At 34.0% G+C, this 23,239-nt stretch overlaps 1 protein-coding gene and 1 pseudogene across 2 annotated transcripts in view; one reads left to right on the top strand and one right to left on the bottom strand.

Annotated features, from left to right (window-relative positions):
- Positions 1-23,239, top strand: part of CSMD3 (CUB and Sushi multiple domains 3) — a 1,213,340-nt gene that overhangs the window by 871,867 nt on the left and 318,234 nt on the right. For both annotated transcript variants that reach the window (XM_030795533.1, XM_003256134.3), the window contains 2 exons: positions 3,383-3,509; positions 5,223-5,425. In XM_030795533.1, coding sequence (XP_030651393.1) covers positions 3,383-3,509; positions 5,223-5,425 — 330 coding nt within the window. The remainder of the gene's footprint in view (positions 1-3,382; positions 3,510-5,222; positions 5,426-23,239) is intronic.
- LOC100593152 lies at positions 17,418-17,846 on the bottom strand (annotated as a pseudogene).

Here is a 23,239-nt window from a genome sequence, read left to right as displayed (position 1 = left end):
CTCCACAGACCAAATAGGTGTGAGATTGGAATACTAGGACAACAAAGGAAAACAACTTTGTAGCAAAACACTAACTCTCCAGCAGGGAACATATATGCAGTGATTCTTCAGCCTTTCTTTTTTTGATGGCATTTATAGAGGCAGAAATCCATTCTGTGTCAGGCCTATATGGATAAAATTGACTCAAACCTTTTATTTTTAGAAGGTGTATTGAGGTATAATTGATATACAAAAAACTGCACATATTTAATGTGCAATCTGACTTACCTTTTAAGACCCGAACCTTTTGACAAAAGTAGAATATTTCTATTGGTTTTTGATACGGTCAATGTAGGAATTGCCATAAAACTTGCTAGAATACAAATAGAAAATATGAAATTCTAGTTATTATAGGCCTTGCAACTAATTGCGTGGTGGTTTTGATGCTGAGACCTCTGTTGGTTTATTAAAACATTGATTCATGCAGAAAACAAACATGTTTTTATCTAACTAAAATGCAATCACAGTTCTTACTTTTCAGACAGCATCTGAATTTTGGAGAGATTGTGAGGGTAATACCTAAATTAATAATCAAATTAAATTGCCAAAAGCTAGAATATGATCAATAATCAGCCCATTGGCATTGGTTATGAGAAAAATGTACCACTGATTAATTCTCTCTGATGTGATTATGAAATATGTTCAGAAAAGCTTTAAGAGTTTAATAGCACAATACCATAAATGTATAAAAATTGACTTGCCATGCTGTTTTTAAAATTAAAACCACAAACAAATACATTAAAAGCATATATATTTTTATGTGTGTTGAAACAAGCTGAAGATATTCTCTACTTTTTGGAAAGGTTTTATACAAACGGAAGGATATTTAGTCTGAGATCAGAAGGTTTTAATTATGTTTTCAGCAAATCAATGCATTTTATGTTTACGAGTACTCAAAATCAAAACACATTGACTTGATATTGCACAAGATTTCATGGGTAGGGTAATCTTTTTTATTAAAATTCTAACGATGGATGATCAAATAAATTTAGCAGTTATAAACAGTTGGACACATGGTGAGTGATACTGAATAATTTGATGATAACAGAAGATGAAATTCTATTTTAGATGGTGTTCTATACTCGCAATGATTAATAGCTTTAACACTTGGCCTATGGTTATAATATCCTGTGCTCATTAACCTTAAATATCTACTACAGCTATGTTTTAGCCTCAGTCAAATAAGGAAACTTTTCTTAATTATTTAGATTATTTGTAGGTAATTATGTTTCTGAAGCTTATTCGTTGATCAAACAAAAATTAGTTTTTGAGGCACCGTAGCTGGAAGGATTTAACCTGTGTCTCTTCTTTAAACACTGTATTTCATTTTATTCTGCAAACATAAGTTTTATATAGAATATGAACTCCAGTATTACAGCATATGACACTGGCTCATTTGACGTCAAAATGCCAGGTAATATTTTATAACAAAGAAATATAGGGGGAAACAGCTATGTTTAAGTTCAAGATGCAATATAGTGCAAAATTCTACAAATGACTATAAATTAGTCAAGAAGAATAAGTATCAACTCTGTTCTCAAATTAAATGTATGCCCCAAATAGTGATAAATCATAAATACATGATGAAAAATGAATTAATACAATTATGTTTACAGATTGTCAAACAGGATTTTTGTTAGAAAAAAATGAAAAACCATAAATGGTGATAACATCTTAAATACTAATATCTTTCTAATTTAAAAATCTCCCGAGCGTGTTATTATAAATTAGATTAAATTAATGTTGCAATAAAAGATAATATTCCCTTAGCCCTCCATGGGTATATCAGTCAGGGTTCTCCAGAGAAACAGCACCAAAAGGATATCTCTCTTTCTCTTTGTCTCTGTCTCTCTCTTTTCTCTCTCTCTCTCTGTCTTCCCTATCCATCTATCTATCTATAGAGCTTTATTTAATTTAAGGAACTGAATAATGCAATGGTGGGGGCTGGTAAGTCCAAAGTTCAAAGGGCAAGTTAATAGCCTAGAAACTGAGGCAGAAGTTGCTGAAGTTTTGAGAAGGAATTTCTTTTTTTTCCCCCGGGAAACTTAGTTGTGCTCTTAAGGTCTTCGAATTTATTGAATGAGGCCTACAAGTCAACTGAGTGTAGATGTTATCCATATCTGTAAAATAGTTAATTAAATAACTGTCGCTAATAGCCTAGCCAAGTTGACGCATAAAACTATCCATCACAGTTTCGTGCAATATAGTATCTAAAATTTTTGAAACGAGTTAACATATATGCAGCCTACAAATTTGAGCCATTAGATTCTAGTGTTATCAGGTCTCTTCCAAATGCTAAAACTTTCCTGCTTTGACCTTCTTTGGTCTAATAATAATAATAATGATCAAAAATAAAAAGTTTAATTCAGTTATTTAATCTAAGATAATAGGAAAGTTGTGAGAATCAAAGTGGAGTCACTTGTGTTAAAAACTCTGAAAAATACAGCTGGGAAAGCCATAAGGGGAGGGTTCTCATGCACAAGTGCGTGATGGCAAGAACTATCACAAAAGATTCAAATGTGTAAGGCATTCCACAGTGTTTTCCTTGTTTCTAGGGTTTAAAGATGTAGAGCAATACGCTAACTAAAATACTTAGTTTCTCTCTTTTACAGTACAGAGACTCTTTCTAGGTTGTTCACTTATGTAAAATCACTCCAGTTATCACAACAGTATTAAATAGTATTAAAATGGAGAAGGAATCCCCTAAAATATAAAAATTTAATTATATTGCATGACAATACTTACATTCTTAGTTTGATAATTTTTATAAACATTAGAGACCACATTAAATCAAAACCTAACTAGATTTTACTGAAGTAAGGAATCTAATAAAAAATGCCATTTTGGCTTTTGGGAGAGTACAAGGGAAAGGGTTTAAAATGATTTAAAGGGGAAATAAAAGGACAATGAAATTTAGAAGGCCTGAGGGACTGCAATAAAGATTAGTTTTTCTCAAAGCTGGGGTAGCAAGATGATGAATTATTCAGCCTGCAATTCACTAGCAGTGAGCAACTTGCCATCTGTTTCCCTTTTAAAATTATCGTTATTTAACAACACATCTTACAATGTTTGGAATCCTAACTCAGAGGTTTTGAGTGTGTCTTGTTTTAATTCTTTAAGTAGGTTTCTGTTTTATTGTCTTTTCTGTGATCTAACTTGAGACTCTATTATTTGATTGTATTATATATTCTTGCTTCAATTGATACTTTAAAAGTTTATACAAATGTATACTTTAAAGAAGCAAGGAAATCAGTATTCTTTGGTCTACTCATGAGAAATTTGTACATTGTTTTGAAAAGATTGGCATTAAATTGTGGCTTACATTTTTATTATTTTTTATCAGCTGAATGTGGAGGTCGTTTTAAAGGAGAATCATCAGGAAGAATCTTATCTCCTGGCTATCCTTTTCCATATGACAATAATCTGCGTTGCATGTGGATGATTGAGGTAGATCCTGGAAATATTGTCAGGTAAATGAATTTCATTTTCTCAACATTACTAGGGAATCTGAAGTACCTAACCAACTCCTATATAAAATTGATATCCATTTATTTCATTTTTTTTTTTTTTTCTTGAGGCAGAGTCTTGCTCTGTCATCCAGACTGGAAGGCAGGGCATGATCTTGGCTCACTGCAACCTCCTCCTCTTGGGCTCAAATGATCTTCCACCTCAGCCTCCCCAGTAGGTGGGAATACAGGCATGTGCTACTGGACTAGGCTAATTTTTAAATATTTCGTAGAAACGAGGTCTCACTATGTTGACCAGGCTGGTCTCAAAATGTTGGGTTCAAGCAATTCTCCTGCCTCCCAAAATGCTGGGATTACAGTGAGCCACTACACCTGGCCCATTTTGACTGATATACAGAGTTTTGCAGATTGTTACCCTAGTGCATCATTAACAATTAGGAGAAATAAGAATAGAAGGGGACTGAATACCATTTCCTGTTGTCCTTGTCCCTAAACACGTTTGTGAAACACTTGCTCTCTGCCCATGTAATCATGTTATATTTCCCTTTTCTGCAGAGTTCTTCACATTGTTACTACCCCTTAGATAAGTACAGAGTCATTATCTCAAATCAACACCAGTCTGACTTCCAAAGCTATCACAGGCTCTCAGTCCCAGCCTTACTATGCTGCTTTGGCTAGAATCATCCTTGACATATGAGCTACTTGGTGTGTTTTCAATAACAATAACTTTAAAACTTAAGAATTACTACTTATATAAAGTAGTAATATAAATTCCATTAATATACAATGGAATTTCAGACAGGCTTCTAGGTAGTATACTGCTATGCACTGATGGATGCAGTATGAGTTGGTACGTTACTTTTGCAAGGCAATGTGCAAACTCAAAATAGGCTACACTATATCATCCCCAGTTTATTTTTCTTTAGTCTAAGTCATGCATTGTTTTATATAAATATTAGAATTATTAAACTTGAAAGTAATAAATTCACCAAATTTCTGCAATTTCTAAAAATTAAACATTATTTGATGTTAAATTGCAACTCAAATTTAAAGCTGTAACGATTCATGTATCAAACATAAATGTATTGCATGTAGAGTTGAGCATGTCAATATAATTAGATTTCTAAATTTTGCACCAAGCACAAAAAGCACCCGATTCTAATTTTGTCTAGCTTAAACATAAAACAGAATAGATTTAACATGAAATGTGGCAAAAGCATGTACTGTAGGGTCAGAAAACTTGAGTTCAATTTGTGACTATGCCACTCTTTGGGCAATTATTTCATTTATCTAAACTCCATTTGCCATATTTGTAAAATTGAGATAAAAATTATTCCTATTTCATTGGGTCATTATAACAATTAAACAAATAAAATATATGTAACACATTTTGCACAGTGCCTAGCATGTAGAAGATTATCTATAAATGTCCCCTGCTGTTGCCCCAGTTAAATCCATGAACACGGGAAAGAATGTATGCCTGAAGTTTCCACAATTTGCAAAGTTGATGTAATAGTGTATTTAATAATATTCTAAAGAAACAAATTATACGTCTCAAGAAAAATATATTAAGAATATATGCTGTTTACGTAATTCATTTTTAACACATAGCAAAAAAGAAATATCTAGTAAAAGGTACAATGCACATTTGTTGTATTTTTTATTTAAAATTGAATCCTTGTTTAAAATAATCAGAGAAATATGGTTCTCCCACAGCTTGCAGTTTCTTGCTTTTGATACGGAAGCATCACATGATATACTCCGAGTTTGGGATGGTCCACCAGAAAATGAGATGCTTTTAAAGGAAATCAGTGGATCTCTTATTCCTGAAGGAATTCATAGCACCCTCAATATAGTAACCATCCAGTTTGACACGGATTTTTATATTAGCAAATCTGGATTTGCAATTCAGTTTTCAAGTAAGTTTTTTCAAAAGATTTCTTCAATGCAAAATAGGAAGGTGATGTAAATAGTCATGTTAACTTTACTGTTCAAAATTTTAATTTTAAAATTTTAATGATTTTAAATATTTGTGTTTCTAGTCTTCCTATATTTCTGCAGCAAAGGTTAAATATACATGGGAAAAAGGTAATACAATTAACTTTGAATATTAATTGTTGAGACTTCTCTCCACCTGTAAAATCATTTATTCTTAAAGTAAAAGTGGTGTTAAATTACTCAGCTAAAAAAAAATTACATCACAAAAGCTTATCATCTGGAAATAGTGTAAAAGTGGAAGTTTTAAAATATGAAGTTTTGCAGATGAGGAAGGAAATGACTACTTGCTATTACAAAAAATACAACCCTACATTTTTCCTGTTTTTTTAAAAAAATTATTTAAATATCTGAATTATGTATTCACAGACATCTTTGACAAAATATTTCAGATGGCTTTTAAATTAAAGATTTTCTATAACAGTAATATGACAATGAAATAGCATTCCTTGTAATTACCAGTGTTCTTGTCTTGTTAATTTTTTTCTTCTCATGGCACTGCTAAGTGGCTAAATATATGTTGTTCTGTAAAAGAAATTTTAGTTTAGTTGACGAATAAAATGAATAAAAACTTAAAATTTTTAAATGCTGTTTTAACTTGTTAATGCACATTATCTCTTTGAGAAAATTATCTAATAGATTTTTTATCTGTATAGTCTTAAAAAGTCCTATTAACAGAAATGTATCAATGTTTCTATGATCAACTATGAGTGAAAACCAGTACTCTTGAAATGTGTCGGAATTCAAATTCTGGCTCTTTACTAACTGCTAATTTTGGGCACCTTACCTAGTGACCCGATACTGGGTTTTCTAATTGACATAGGAATAACAATGCTCATCTCATAAATAAGTTATTAAATCTGGCCGGGCACGGTGGCTCACGCTTGTAATCCCAGCACTTTGGGAGGCCGAGGCGGGCGGATCACGAGGTCAGGAGATCGAGACCACGGTGAAACCCCATCTCTACTAAAAATACAAAAAAAATTAGCCGGGCGTGGTGGCGGGCGCCTGTAGTCCCAGCTACTCGGAGAGGCTGAGGCAGGAGAATGGCGTGAACCCGGGAGGCGGAGCTTGCAGTGAGCCGAGATTGCGCCACTGCACTCCAGCCTGGGCGACAGAGCGAGACTCCGTCTCAAAAACAAAACAAAACAAAACAAAACAAAACAAAACAAAACAAAAGTTATTAAATCTAACAGAATCATGTGTGTACAGTATTTGGTATTGAGTAGATAACTGGTACCTAATGAACTATTATTTTTACATAAATAAATGTAACATTGAAATGTCTTGAAAATAAATAATACAAATAATTTTAAAAAGTGTGAAGGAAGGACTTTTGAAATCAGTGCCAACAAAATATACCGTTTTAGGTAAACAATTATACAGTTAAACAATTGTCTTGGCTGACTTTTTGTTTATGGAACACAATTATTCTCCCTACTAACACAAACGAATTGTTTTGTACTATATGACCCAAGCTCATGTGAAAGAGAGGTAAAAACCGAAAAGTCAGTATCTCTAAATTTGTACTTTAAATATATATTTTGAGAAAAGGGAATAAAATAAGAAAATAATCGTATAATAGGTGAATGTAAATGGCTCCGAATTAGAAAATATTTACCAATGAAATATTCTTCATATTTGTATATTCTACTCTCTACTGTTTTTTTTTTTTTGTAGGAACAATTTGTCAGACAGCGGCTTAATTTTATTTATTTCTATTGTAGTTTAGCAATAAACAATTCTTGCTTTTACTTTAGATTAGTAATACATAGTGTTTTCCACTTAAATTGTTATTGCAATTAAATATCTGCATACAGTAATATGGAAAGGTGTCTCAGGCTCAGTGTTTACAAATGCAACTTACACTTTACACTCAACCTTATCTGGTTAAGTGGAAACACACTATTTTAGATGCATTTCTGGGAATTTTTAATGTAGATAATCTGTGAAAATAGCAGTACATTTTTATATTTATTATATTTGTAGGGCATATTAAAGTTACAGAAACAATATATTTCATACTAGAACTTTAATAACTCTGCCTTCATAAGATTTTTTTAAGATGAATAGAAATTTGATCTGAGCCTTAAAACCAACCTATTGAGATAAAGTTACATTGATGGTTACTACATTGTGAATGAAAAATTAACCTCTTGGCTAGAGATCTTTTCTAAAACATGTGCTTACATAGATTTCAAGCGTTCAGATTTGAAATGGGAAAATATTCTTTTCATGAATGAACTGTTGATGGGTGCCAAGAATCAAGTAAAATGCTTTATATACATAATCTCATTTAATTCTCACAAAAGCCATATAAGATATGGTTATCATTCTCATTGCCCAAAGAAATACGTTAATGTTCAGAAAGTCAGTTAATTTGTTCAAGATCATACAACTAGCAGATGCCTGGCATGATAACTCAAACTCACATGTCTGAAAGGAGATTAATGTCATGCTTTGTGCATACTAAGTGCTTAGCAGTTATTATTACAGTATTATTATTCTAGATACATGCATTAATATGCCAGAGGTAATAGAAAGCTTTCAGTTATATATTATTAGCTGCAATGGAGTTCTACCTTTTAATCAGTTTGGTTTCCTGATTATAATTCCAATCACTACATCAAAGGTCCCAATCTAAAAAAGGAGATGAAATATGAGTGAAACAGGGAGAAGAAATGAAGGAAAGCTGGAGTACGTACATGCCCATTTGAAAGGGACAGATGCCCTCTCTGGCTCTAGGCATTTTGCCCTATAGGAAGACAGGAAAATTTTAAAGTGGAATTTGAAATAAGAAATTTTATCTAAAGTCATCTAGTTTCTAAAGTATACAAGTGGTATTAAAGAGAATGTATTTGGACTATAGGCCACTAAACCACTACTGTGGGTCAAACTTGGCTTGTGGGATCATGTTTGCCACTTCAGTGCCTTACCTAAATTCTTCTTCCCTAGATAAATCTATTTCATCCTACCCATTCATTCATATGTCCGTCCACTAATTCATTCACCCATTCATCCTAGGAGAGTCTATTAAGAACCAGGTATTAAACATATTTATCACTAATTAATTCTCAAACTCTTCTTTTCATTAACTCAAGCAACTCTTAATTTCATACGCACACACACACTCTCTCTCTCTCTCTCTACTGCTTTCCATCACCAAACCTTCTTTTTTCTTTAGTTAACTTATGCTTAAATTCTGCTCCCTTGTGCTTAAATTTTGCTTTCTTCCAGACTCTGTGCCAAGATCCCTTTTCAGTAAAATATTTTCTTACTATTCTAGCTCATGCTCCTTCCACTAGTTGTATTTCTTTTTCCCCAAATAAAGATCAGTATAAACGGCTTAGCAATTCATTGTTCTAGAAGTTTTTTCGTTGTTTTTTGTTTTTTTAGAGACAATGTCTTGCTCTGTCACCCAGGGTGCAGTGCAGTGGCACAATCACAGCTCACTGCAACCTCAACCTCCTGAGTTCAAGCGATCTTCCCACCTCAGCCCCCCATGTAGCTAGGGCTACAGGTGTGCACCACATTTCACTGATTTTTAATTTTTTTGTACAGATGAGGTCTCACTATGTTGGCCAGGCTGGTAATGGTATTTTAATTATGGTGCCTTTGTGCCCCCAAATATATTAATATCATGGATACCTTTGTCTCTTAAAATGTCTATATAAAACACATGTTTTTTACAGGGTAATAATATGATTTACTATCCAAACTTAAGGTATTTTGGAGGTTGAAAGCAAGTGCTAATAAAAATTAAGCTCAGCAATAGACACAAACCAGGATGCTCCTACACAATCAGGAAGTATTGTCGTTTTAATTGTCAGATTTTATTTGAGCCCCCCTTCCCCGATTAGTACAATTTAATTCCATTCTTATTTTGAGCAAATAGCTGTCCATTGAAAGTCAAAATAATTAATTAAAAATAATAAATCAGGCAATAGTAGCAGAACAGTCTTCACCAATGAATGTAACAGGTGATACGTATTTCCCCAAACTTGGTGCAAAGTGAATTTAACAGAAATGTAGGTCACAGACCAACTTGATAATCATCAAGCCACTATCGGCAGCCTCGTGACTTTTATTTCGTGATCCATTCATCCTTTGTAGAGCCTGTTGCTTTATCTCTTGGTATTATTGTCTGCAAGGCACTTTTGCTTAATCAGAGCTACTTAAGTCTAACATTGCTACTTCATTCTGTCCTATGTGCTGTCCTCACTTCTCAGCAGTCAGCTTCTATATCCTCTGCTTACATTTTAATCTGCCTGTCTCATTCCACTTTAGTTCCCCAGGGAGGATACCATTGGGTATCATGCTGTCATTTGCCCACAGAATAGTAGATTCTGACAGAGCATTTTCTATGCTCTTCACTCTTTGACCTCTCTGTTGAGAATCTTCCCCTGCTGGGTAATACAAAATGCTGAGGCCCATAGCTAATATTGTTGAAAAATCTCAAGGAAATAGATCCCTTAGCCATGAGAGGTTGAAGTTCCCCAGCTTTAACCGATTGCATGGTGCCCCTGCCTTTGTTCTCATCCTTATTATTGTTCCCTGCACTGCTCTACCAGTCGACTAGCCACTCACTTCTTTATCCCTCCAGCCAAACTTTTCTCCACATTTCTACCTGACTGATCTTTCCGAAATACAAAATTAGACATCACTTCTCTGTTGAAAATTATTTAATGGCCACACAAATCTAAACTCAAAACTTTGGCATGACATTTAAAGCCTCCAGAATATGTCCCAACCTACCTGCCAGCTTCACTCCTCACTATTCATTTATATACATCCAGAGGTCTAATTAAATTGTCCTGAAAGGACAATATCGTTGCACGTTTCTACTGCTTTGCAAACTCTCTTCCATATTCCTGAAACACTTGTGCCTACATTCAAAATTTGTACATTTTTAGTCATTTTCCAGGGCCTAGGCTAAATGCTACTTCTAGTAGCAATGAACTACTAGACAGAATTACTTATTTCCACATATGTACTGCTCTTCCCTGGTTTACTCAGGACAGTCCTCATTTATGCCTGTTGTCTTGGCATTCTGACTGTTTTGACATTTATCCTGTATTTTCCCTTTTTAACAAAGTATCACTATTAATAGTTCATTAAAATAAGCCACAGTGTATTTATTAGATCCTTGCTTTGTGACATAAGTTTGCAGTGCTCAGTAATTATAATGCATGGTTACATCTGAAAGACAAATACTATTAGGTTGATGCAAAAGTAATCGTGGTTTTTGCCGTAATAACTTGTATCTATTTCTCAACTTTTTCCAGATGCCAGGTAATTAACACTTACCTTTCAAGGATAGCATGTAGGACACTTATAGATAAAATGAAACATTCTTAGATATGAACAGGTCACCCATTCTGACCCTAGATGGTGGTGGGAGGAGCATTTATTTATTTTTTTTATTATTTATTTTTTGAGACAGAGTCTTGCTCTGTCACCCAGGCTGGAGTGCAGTGGTGCGATCTTGGCTCACTGCAACCTATACCTCCCGGGTTCAAGCGATTCTCCTGCCTCAGCCTCCCGAATAGCTGGGATTACAGGCGTGTGCCACCATGCCCAGCTAATTTTTTGTATTTTTAGTAGAGACGGGGTTTCACCATGTTAGCCAAGACGGTCTTGATCTCCTGACCTTGTGATTCGCCCGCCTCAGCCTCCCAAACTGCTGGGATTACAGGCGTGAGCCACTGTGCCTGGCCTGGAGGAGCATTTGACATTGTTGCCCTGACAGATATTTTGTATAACAGACAATTATGCCACAGCATGTATTGTGGTTTTAATGATACATAAGACTGCCAGGCCATGAATTGGCCAGGATTAGGGGGAAATATGGGAAATATGTGTTCTTGAAGTATGTGTAGAAATAGAGACTGAGCAGTTGATTTACAGACCTACAAAATATATCCTGAATACTCATGCCACGAGTATATATGCTGTTTATTTTATTGTGTAAATTTGGAACTAATTACTTTATCATTAAAATATGCTTTATTATCTTGCAATAGACCTTTATGGCAGCAATGAGATTTTAAAAATTAAATGTTTAATGAAAAAGTATGTACTGAACATTCATTTCTTAGGAAAGCTGATATCCACTAAGAGGTCCAAAAGGAAAGTCAGTTCTACTGAAGGGGCTGTCAAGAAACACCCAAGCAGAGATCATCAAGGATTCTACAAAAACCAATCCTTGTGAAAATTGAAATGAAACCAAAAAGATAGCAGAAAATGATCAGAGTAGTTTTTTTGTTTGTTTGTTTGTTTGTTTGTTTGTTTTGAGATGGAGTCTTGCTATGTCGCCCAGGCTGGGGTGCAGTGGCGAGATCTCGGCTCACTGCAAGCTCCGCCTCCTGGGTTGACGCCATTCTCCTGCCTCAGCCTCCCGAGCAGCTGGGACTACAGGCGCCCGCCATCATGCCCTGCTAATTTTTTTTGTATTTTTAGTAGAGATGGGGTTTCACCATGTTCGCCAGGATGGTCTCGATCTCCTACCTCGTGATCCGCCCACCTCGACCTCCCAAAGTGCTGGGATTACAGGCATGAGCCACCGCACCCAGCCAGTTTTTTAATCACTATTTGTAAATCCAAGAATTTCATACATACAGAAACATTTATTTTTTAAAAAAACAGAGAGTAACACATAATCCCATTTCAATAAAACTTATTTAGATAAGTGATAAAACTTTTTTAAGAGGGAAAATCATGCACTGATCATTTATTTAGCTGTGTGAACAGAAATTAGTAAAACATTGAATTAAATGAAACACTATTATTTTGTGTATCATGTTTACATTTTATAGGCTAGTGAAGAGGGCAGTTTTATTAATATATGCCAAAATATGAATCAGATTGAATGGTTATTTTAAGCCACAATAATGCATTAAATACATCTTCATCATTTTAAAGTACCTGATATATTAAATATGTGTTAATCATTTTATAGTACCTATCTTCGACAGCCACATTATTTTTATTTCAATTTATTTTACTGTGGTAAGAACAATTAACATGAGATCTGCTTTTTAAGCAAATTTTTAGGTGCAGAGTACATTATTTTGGCTATAGGTACAACACTGTATAGCAGGTCCCTAAAGCTTATTTATATTGCTAAACTGAAATATTGTGCCAGTTGATTAGTAACTCTCATATCCCATCTCCCCTAAGCCCCTGGAAAAAACCATTTCACGCTCTGATTCTATTAATTTGACTATTTTAGATACCTCATATAAGTGAAGTCATGCAGTAGTTGTGTTTCTGTGACTGGCTTGTTTTATTTAGCATAATGTCCTCAAGTTTCACTCATGTTGCTGAATATTGCAGAATCCTTTTAGAGACCAAATCGTATTCCACTGTGTGTCTTTCCCATATTTTCTTAATCTGTCATTAGACAATTAAGTTGTTTCCAACATCTTGGCTATAGTGCATAATACTGCAATGAACTTAGGAATACTAATACCTCCTCGAGATCCTCATTTTAATTATTTAGGATAAATATCTAGAAATGGGATTGTTGGATCATAAAGTAGTTCCATTTTTAGCTTTTTTGAGGAACCTTCATAATATTTTCCATAGTGGCTGGCACCATTTTGCATTCCCACCAATAGCATGTAAGAGTTTCTATTTCTCCATATTCTTGCCAACACTTTTTTTAAAAATAAATACTAACCCTCCTGACAGGTATGAGGTAATATATTATTGAGATTTTAATTTGCATTTCCTTGATGATTAGTGATGTTAACCATTTCTTCATATACCTGTTGTCCATTTCTATGCCTTCTTTATAGAAATGCCTATTCAAGACCTTTGACTGTTTTTTATCAGTCATTTGCTATTGAGGTGTAGAGGTTCCCTATGTCTTTTGGATATTGATCTATTATTAGATGTATGGCTTGAAAATATTTTCTCCCATTCCATAGCTTGCCATTTCTCCCTGTTGATTGTACAGAAGCTTTTAAGTTGGATGTATTCCTGTTTATTTTTGTTTTCGTCACCTATGCCTTTGGTGTCATGTCCATGAAATAATTGTGAATACCAACGTTATAAAGCTTTCTTCTCTTTTTTTTTTTCTTCTGGAAGTTTTACAGTTTCAGGTCTGGCATTTAAGCTTTTAATCCATTTTGAGTTGATTTTTGTATATGCTGTAAGATAAAGGTCTAATTTCATTTTTTGCTTGTGGATATCCAATTTTCTAAATACCATTTGTCAAGGAGACTATCCTCTCCCCTTTGTGCATTCCTGGTACCCCTCCCCCACTGCCCACACCTTTTTGTTGCCCTGTCTTATGGTGTGGACCTGTTACCCTTTCATAGATTTATTTCTGGTCTCTCTATTCTCTTCCATTGTTCTATATGTCTCTTTTTATGCCAGTACCATACAGTTTTGATTATTGTACTTTGGTAATATATATTTGAAATCAGGAGGTCTGATGCCTTCAGTTTTTTATTCTTTCGCAAAACCGATTTGGCTATTCAAGTTATTTTTGGTTTCATGTGAATAGTAGAAATTTTTTTTTCTGTTTACAATCCATGAACAGAGGCTGTTCTTCTATTTGTTTGTATCTTTAATTTCTTTCATTATTGTTTTATAGTTTTCAGTATACAAGTCTGTCACCTCCTTAGTTATTTCTAAGTATTTTATTCTTTATGAGATTATTTTAAATTTAGATTGTTTTCTGAGTATTCTTTTTAGATAGTTCGTTGTTAGTGTATATAGAAACACAATTGATTTTTGTATGTTGATTTTGTATCCTGAAACTTTACTGAATTTATTAGTTCCAACAGTTTTTTTGATAAAGTCTTTAGGATATTCTATATATGAGATTGTGTCATCTGCCAACAGACACTATTTTACCTATTTTTTTTTTCAGTTTGGAGGCCTTTTGTTTCTTTTTCTTGCCTAAACTGCTCTGGCCAGGACTAGCAGTACTATGCTAAACAGGATTGGGAAGTGAGCATCCTTGGCTTATTCCTGATCTTGGAGGAAAAGTTCTGGTTTTTTTTGTTTGTTTTTTTTCCAGACAGTATGATGTTAGGTGTGGTCTTTTGATATATGGCCTTTATAATGTTGAAACATTTTTCTTCTTCTATTCCTAATGTATTGAGGATTCTTTTTTAACATGAAAAGGTATTTAATTTTGTCAAATGCTTTTTCTGCATCTATTGAAATTATCATGTGATCATGTGATCTTAATCCATTATTCTGTTAATGTGGTGTATCAAAATAATTGATTTTTGTGTATTGAACTATCTTTCTGTCCCAGGAATAAATCCGACTTGGACATTGTGTGTGATTCTTTTAACACTTTAATGTGCTGTTGGATTTAGTTTGCTAGTATTTTGTTGAGGATTTTTGTACATGTATTCATCAGAAATATTGATCTCTTGTTTTCTTTTCTTGTGATGTATTTTTCTGGCTTTGGCATCAGGGAATATTGCCTTTACAAAATTAATTTGAAAATTTTTTTTTGTTTGTTTTTGGTTTTGTTTTGTTTCAATTTGTGGGGGTTACTGGGAAGAGTTTGAGAAGGATAAAAATTAATTCTTATTTAAACGTTTGGTAGAATTCACCAGTGAAGTCATCTGGTCATGGACTTTTCTTTGTTGGGAGATTTTAAAATACTGCTCAAATGGCCATATTAATAATGAGTCTGTTCAGGCTTTCTACTTCTCATGATTTAGTCTTGGTAGACTGTATATTTCTATAAATGTATCCACTTTTTTCCCTCAATTATCCAGCTTATCATATAATTGTTCAATATAGTCTCTTATGTCTCTTATTTCTGTAGCATTATTCTTTCTTTTCTGATTTTATTTATTTTAGTCTTATCTCGTTTTTCTTAGAATTGCTAAGGGAATCTCAATTGTGTTGAGATTTTCAAGAAACCAACTCTAGTTTTATTTTTAGTTGTTTTTCTATTTTCTATTATGTTTTTATATTTTCTTTAATCTTGATTATTTCCTTCCTTCTGTTAACTGTGAGCTTCTTTGTTCTTCTAGTTCCTTGAAATAGAAAGTTAGGTTATTTACTTGAGACATTTTTCCTTTTATGTAGATGTTTATTGCTATGAACTTCTTACATAGTCCTGTTTTTTCTGTTCCCCTGCATTTAGGCATATTGTGTTTTTGTTTCATTTGTATTGAGGTGTTTTCTATTTCTCTTTTTTATTGATATGTAATAGTTGTACATATTTATGGAGTACAAGGGATATTTTGATACATGCATACAATATGTAACTATCAAATAAGAGTAACTGGAATATTCATTGTATCAAACATTTGTCATTTCTTTGTGTTGTACATTTTAAATATTCTCTTCTAGCTATTTTGAAATATAAAATAAATTCTTATTAACTATCATCACTCTACTGTACTATTTAACAATAGAATTTCTGCCTTCTATATAACTGTATTTTTATACCCTCTTCATCCCATTGGAATGCTACAATTCCCAGTATCTAGTAACCACCATTTGACTCACTACCTCCATGAGATCAATTTTTTGTTAGCCCCCGTATATAAGTGAAAACATGCAATATTTGTCTTTCTGTGGTTGGCTTATTTCACTTAACATAATGTCCTGTAGTTCCACCAATGTTACTGTAAGTGACATGTTTTTATGTTTTTCCTCCCCGTGGCTGAATAACATTCCATTGTGTATATATAGCACATTTTCTTTATCCATCCATCAAATGATGGTTGATTGAATACCTTGGTTATTGTGAATAGGGCTGCAATAAACATGCACGTGCAGCTATCTCTTTGATACATTAATTTTCTTTCTTTTAGATAAATACCCAGCAGTGGGAATGCTGGATCATGTGGTAGTTGTATTTTTAGCTTTTAAGGGAAACTCCATACTATTTTATATAGTTGCTGCATTAATTAACATTCACACCAACAGTGCATGAGCATTCCCTCTTTTTTTTGCATCTTGCACAGCATGTTATTTTCTGTCTTTCTGATAGCCATTTTAACTGGTGTGAGATATCTCGTTGTGGTTTTGATTCTCATTTCCCTGATGATTAGTGATGTTAAGCATTTTTTCACTTACCTGGTGGCCATTTGTATGTCTTATTTTGAAAAATGCCTAATCAAAGCATTTGCTCAATTACTAATTGGATTATTTGTGGGTTTCTGTTTTGGTTTGTTTTGTTGTTGTTTTTTTTTGCTATTGAGTTGTTTTAGTTCCTTATATATTCTGGTTATTAATCCCTTGTCAGATGGGCAGTTAGCAAATATTTTCTCCCATTCTGTAGGTTATCTCTTCACTCTGTTGATTGTTTACATTGCTTTACAGAAGCTGTTTAGTTTGATATAATCACATTCATTTAGTTTTGCTTGTGTTGCCTGTATTTTGAGGTCTTATGCAAAAATTATTTGCCAGAACTAATGTCCTGAAGTATTTCCCAATGTTTTCTTCTGGTAGTTTCATAGATTAAGGACTTACATTTAGGTCTTAACCTATTTTGATTTTAGTTTTGTATATGGTGAGAGATAGGGGTCTAGTTTTATTCTTCTACGTATGGATATCCAATTTCTGCAGCACAATTTATTGAAGTCCTTTCACAGTGTGTCTGTTAAAAATGAGTTGGCTGTAGATATATGGAATTATTTCTGAGTTATTTTTCCTCTTCCATTGGTCTGTGTGTCTATTTTTATGTCAGTATCACACTGTCTTGATTACTATAGCTTTGCAGTATATTTTAAAGTCAGATAGCTTGATGCCACTAAGCTATCTTTATTCTTTTTGCTCCCAAATTGCTTTAGTTATTCAGGGTCTTTTGTGATCCTGTAGGAATTTTAGAATTTTTAAAAAATTTTCTCTGAAGAGTGGTGTTGGTACTTTTTTTTAAATAAAAAAATGAACTCTGGCAAGTTTTATTAAATAAAAATTTTGCATTGTTTACTTTTCACCAGACTGTTCTGGCATGCTTCTAATGATATCAGAATCACCCAGATTAACGATAGCCAGTATGCATTGTATGTAGTATATTTCACATGCTGTACCCAATTCAGTGTTATTGCCACTGTAGTGATGGATACCAGTTTCGGCCAACAATATTTAGTACTCTAATTCAGATTTCTTCAAAGTCCGGCAGTTTCTAGAGAGGATGATGAATTTTGCTTTGCCTTGTCTGATCATCTTCAGAGTTGGCTTGTACCCTAGCATCTTTTTAATGTGGTGTTGTGTTCAGTTTGCTAGTATTTGGTTGAGGCTCTTTGCATCCATGTTCATCTGAGATATTGGCCTATACTTTCCACTTTTCATAATGAGTTGGACTCTAGAGTTAATTGACTCCAGTGATGTTTTCATCTTCTTTGTGGCCCCCATCTTCCTGCCTTAGGTGAAGGACAGGCCCCACTCAAGAGCACCCACCAAGATGGCCAAGGAGCAAGAAAATGGCATTGATACTTTGAAAGAAATTACTTTGAATTTGTAAATAACTTTGGGTAGTAAGGACCTTATAAAAATATTAATTCTTCCAATCTATGAACATTTAAATGTCTTTCCATTTTTCTTGTGTCCTATTTTTTAATAGTGTTTTATAAATTTCATTGCAGAGAGATTTCACTCCTTTAGTTAAATTTATTTCTAGGTATTTTATGTATTTTGTAGCTATTGTAAACGGGATTTATTTCATGATTTTTTTTCAGATGGTTTGTTATTGGCATATAAAAATGCTACTGAGTTTTGTATGTTGATTTTGTATCCTGCCACATTACTAAGTTTATTTATAAGTTCTAACAACATTTTTGTTGAATCTTTAGGTTTCTCTCAATATAAGATCATGTCATCTGCACACAAGGACAATATTGCTTCTTCCTAATTTAGATGCCTTTTTATTTCTTTCTCTCATTTAATTGATCTGGGCAGGACTTTTGGTACTATGATGAATAAAAGTTATAAAAGTGGTCATTCTTGGCCTTGTCTCATTCCAGATCTTAGAAAAAAGGCTATCGACATTTCCCTGTTTAGGATGATGTTAGCTGTGGGTTTTTTTATATGTGGCCTTTGTTATTTTTAGATATATTTCTTCCATAACCAGTTTTTTGAGAGTTGTTATCATTAGGGGATGCCGAATTTTGTTGACTGCTTTTTTTTTTTTTTTTAGCATTTGTTGCAGTGCTTCATATAGTTTATTTCCATGATTCTGCTAATGAGATGTATCCTGTTCACTGACTTGAATATGTTGAATGATATTTGCATCCCAGGGATGTATCCCACTTGATCACAGTAAATGATCTTTTTAATGTGTCGTTGTGTTCAGTTTGCTAGTATTTGGTTGAGGCTCTTCGTTTTCTTTTTCTGCTGTGTCTTTGGTTTTGGTATCAGAGTAAATTCGCCTCATAGAATGAGTTTGGAAGTGTACCTCCTTTTCAGTTTTTTGAAATAGTGTGATTAGAATTGGTATTAGGTCTTCTCTAAATGTTTGGTAGAATTTAGCAGTGAATCCATTAGTTCCTGAGTTTTTTATTGATGGGAGACTTTTTTTTTACTACTTTGAACTCATTACTTGTTATTGGTCTGCTCAAGTTTTCTATTTCTTCATGGATCAATTTTGATAGATTTATGTGTCCAGAAATTCATCTACTTCTTCTAAGTTTTCCCATTTGTTTGTGTATTCTTCTTCATAATAGTCTCTAATAATTCCTTGTGTTTCTGTGGTATCAGTTTTAATGTCTCATTTTTTGGCTGTGATTTTTACCTGAGTCTTCTCTCTTTTCTCTTAGTCTAGCTAAGAAAAAATTGTTAATTTAGTTAATCTTTTCAAAAAGAGAGTTTTCATTTTATCCTTTGTGTCTTTTTTCACTCTCAATTTTTTTTCCTGTTCTGATCTTTATAATTTCTTTCCTTCTACTAATTTGGGGTTTGATTTGTCATTGTTTTCTAGTTCTTTGAGGAACATCAGATTGTTAATTTGAAGTCTTTCTACTTTTTTGTATAGGTGTTTCCTGCTATAAATTAGTACTGCTTTTGCTGTATATTTTAGGTTTTATTTGGGGTGTTTTGTTTACATTTCATTTTTTCAAGAAATCTTTTAATTTCCTTCTTAATTTTTTCACTGACCCATTGGTTGTTCAGGAGCATGTCATTTAATTTCCATGTTATTTGTACAATTTCTAATGTTTCTTTTGTCTTTAATTTCTGGTTTTATTCCATTATAGTCAGAAAAGATGATTAAAATATTTTGGAATTTGTCAAGACTTGTTTTGTGGCATAACCTGTGCTCTATCTCAGAGAATGTTCCTGGTGCTAATGAGAAGTATGTATACTCTGCAGCAACCAGATACAATCTTTTGCAAATGTCAAGTAGGTCCATTTGGTGTGCAGTGTAGTTTTATTCCAATGTTTCTTTGCTGATTTTCTGTCTGGATGATTTATCCATTGCTGATTGTGGAGTGTTGAAGTCCCCCAGTATTATTGTACTGTTCTTTCTCTCTCCCTTTAGCTGTATTAATATCTGCTTTAAATATTTGGGTGCTTTGATATTGGGTACATATATATATATATATATTTATGATTGTTATATCCTATTGATAAATTGACCCCTTCATTATTACATAATGACTTCCTTTGTGTCTTTTCAGTTTTTTGACTTGCTGTCTATTTTATCTAAGTATAGCTACTCTTGCTCTTTTTTGGTTTCCATTTGCATAAAATACATGTTTCATTCCTTCACATTCAGTATATGCATGTCCTTATAGATGAGCATGTTCCTTGTAAGCAGCATATATTTCAGTCTTATTAGTTCATTCAGCCACTTTGTTTTTCAATTGAAAATCGAGTCAATTTACATTCAATGCCATTATTAATAGATAAGGACTTACAAATGTCATTTTGTTACTTTTTTTTCTGGTTATTTTATAACTCTTCTTTTTCTTTCTTCTTCACTTCCTTTGTGGTTAAGTGATTTTCTTAACCACAAAGTTAGTATGTTTGAATCCCTTGCTTTTTATTTTTACTTTCTCTTTTATAAGCCTATGTTTTGTGATTACTGTATGGCTTACAAAGAAAATCTTTTAGTTGTACAAGTTATTTTAAACTAATGGCTACTTAAGTTTGGTGGCAGAGAAAAGCATAGAAACAAACAAAGAAAAATCTATAAAGCCCTGCATTTTGATTTCATACTCCTCCCCATATTTAGGCTTTTTGTTGTATCAATTTATATCTTTCCATATTGTCTATCTCTTAACAAATTGTTATAGTTATTATTTTTGATAGATGTGTCTTTTCTTCTTCAGGCTAAAGATACAAGTGTGACACACCACAATTACAGTATTAGAATATTCTGAATTTGTCTGTGTACTTAATTTTACCAGTGAGTTTTATACTTTCAGATGATTTCTTGCTGTGACATCCTTTTTTTTTTCAGATGGAAGGACTCTCATTAGCATTTCTTGTAAGACAGTTATGATGATGAAGTCTCTTAGCTTTTGTTTGTCTGTGAAAGTTTTTATTTCTCCGTCATGTTTGAAAGGCAGTTTTTCTCACTACTGTATTCTTGGTTAGAAATTTTTTTGCCTTTAGCACTTTGAATATTCCATGACACTCTCTCATAGCTTGCTGAGAAGTCTACTGCCAAATGTATCATAGCTCATTTATATGTTATTTGCTTTGCTTTTGCTATTTGTAGAATCCTCTTTGTCCTTGACATTTGAGAGTTTGATTATTAAATGCCCTGGGATAGTGTTATTTTGGTTGACTCTGCTTTGTGATCTTTGACCTTTCTGTACCTGGATATTCATATTTTTCTCTAAATTTGGAATGTTCTCTGTTACCATTTCTTTGAATATACTTTGTATCCTTACCTCTCACTCCTTCTTTAAGTCCAATGACACTTAGATCTGCCTTCTTGAAGCTGTTTTCTAAATCTTGTAAGCCTTCTTTATTCTTCTTAATCCTTTGACTGTGTATTTTCAAATAACCTGTCTTCCAGGTCATGAATTCTTTCTTCTGCTTAATCAATTCTGCTGTTGAGACATTCTAATGCATTTTTGCATTCATCAGTTCATCAATTGTATTTTTCATTTTTAGGTTTCTATTTGATTTTTTAAATTATTTATATATATAATTTATCTAATAAACTTCTGAATTGATTGTCTTATCTAAGTTTCTTGAAGTTCACTGAGCTTCCTCAAATTAGCTATTTTGAATTCACCAAAAGGTTGCATATCTCGGCCACTCCAAGGTTAATCACTGGTGCCTTAGTTAGTCTGTTTGACTAACTTTTCATATTTTCCTGAATGCTCTTGAGGCTTGTGGACATGTGTCAATCAATGTCTGAGCATTACAGAGTTAGTTATTTATTCCAGTTTTCACAATCTGGCCTTGTTAGTACCTATCCTTCTTCAGAGAACATTTCAAAAATTCAAATAGGATTTATTATTGAGTTCCCCAAGCTTGTAGTCACTACAGCTGTTTTAGTACTAGAGAGTATTCTAAGTCCAATTACACTGCAACCATCTTGTGGACTTCTATGTACTTATTTCTGATGGACTTTTGGGAGATCATGGAAAATTTCTTGGGTTGCCAGGATGATCCTTCACTCACCTTCCTCTCATTACCTCAAACAGGAGTCTGTTCATACTCAGCTGCCTGGAGTTTGGGAAGGGGTTATGTGGCCATTCCTGTGGCTGTTGTAACTGGCACCCAAAGCCTGCAATCTTCCAGACCAGCACAGCACTGAGGCTCACCCAATGCCCATAATCATGGCCTGACTGCTGCTGATGTTTATTGATAGCCTCAAGGCCACTTTAAGCAGCTGGTAGTGAAGCCAGCTCGGATTTGGTTTGTTCCATCCTGCCAGGGTAGCAGATTTCCTTCTGGCATGGGGTGGATCTAGAAGAAATGATGGGAGCAGTGGCCTGAAATCAGGGGCTTTGGGGATCTGCCCCATGCTGTGTTGTGCTGTGGTGGCACTGTACTAGTTTCCAAGGCAAAGTCCCCAGTACTCTTCCCTCTCCTTCCCTCAAGTGGAAGATGTCTCTCTCTTTGTCTCTGCACCGTGCTAGAGGAGGGGTGACTGTGTTAGCGGAGGGGTGACATAGGTGCTTCTGTGGCCCCCGCAGCTGGTGTCACACTGGGTTGCACCATAAGCCCACAGCCTTCCAGGTCAATGCAGCACTGGGGCTCACCCAAAGACCATGGTCACTGCAGAATTGCCACCAGTGGAATTTATTTGAGGCCCAAGACCATTTCAGTCAGCTAGGGCTTAAGCCCTTCTGCTGTAGCTGTGGCTACAGATTTCTGTCTTGCCTGGTGTAAGAATAAGTATTCCCTCTGTGGGTACTGGCCCGGAGTCAAGGGCTTTGGAATTCTGCCCAATGCTGTATTCCATTGTGGTAGGATCAACACGGACTTCTAATGCAAAGTCCCAACTGAGTTTTATATATTCTTGTGTTGTATGTTTGCTGTGTAGAATCCTTTCATTTCAAATTGAAGAACTTTCTTGGCATTTCTTCTAAGGTAAGTCTAATGGTGATGTGCTCCTTCAGCTTTTGTATGGGAGTCTTTTTCTGTCCTTCATTTTTGAAAGACAGTTTGGCCATGTATGGTGGCAGGCTATTTTTTCTTTCCACATTTTAAATATACCATCACTCTCCTTTATGGTCTGCAAAGTTTCTGCTGAAATAGCTACTCTTATGGAGCTTCCCTTATATGTGGCAAGTTGTTCTTCTCTTTCTGCTTTCAAAATGTTTTCTTTGTCTTTAATGACTATTGAC

The sequence above is a fragment of the Nomascus leucogenys genome, chromosome 16, assembly GCF_006542625.1.
Source record: "Nomascus leucogenys isolate Asia chromosome 16, Asia_NLE_v1, whole genome shotgun sequence".
Lineage (NCBI taxonomy): Eukaryota > Metazoa > Chordata > Mammalia > Primates > Hylobatidae > Nomascus > Nomascus leucogenys.
Note: the sequence above shows the minus strand (reverse complement) of the source record. Positions and strands in the feature narration are given on the sequence as shown.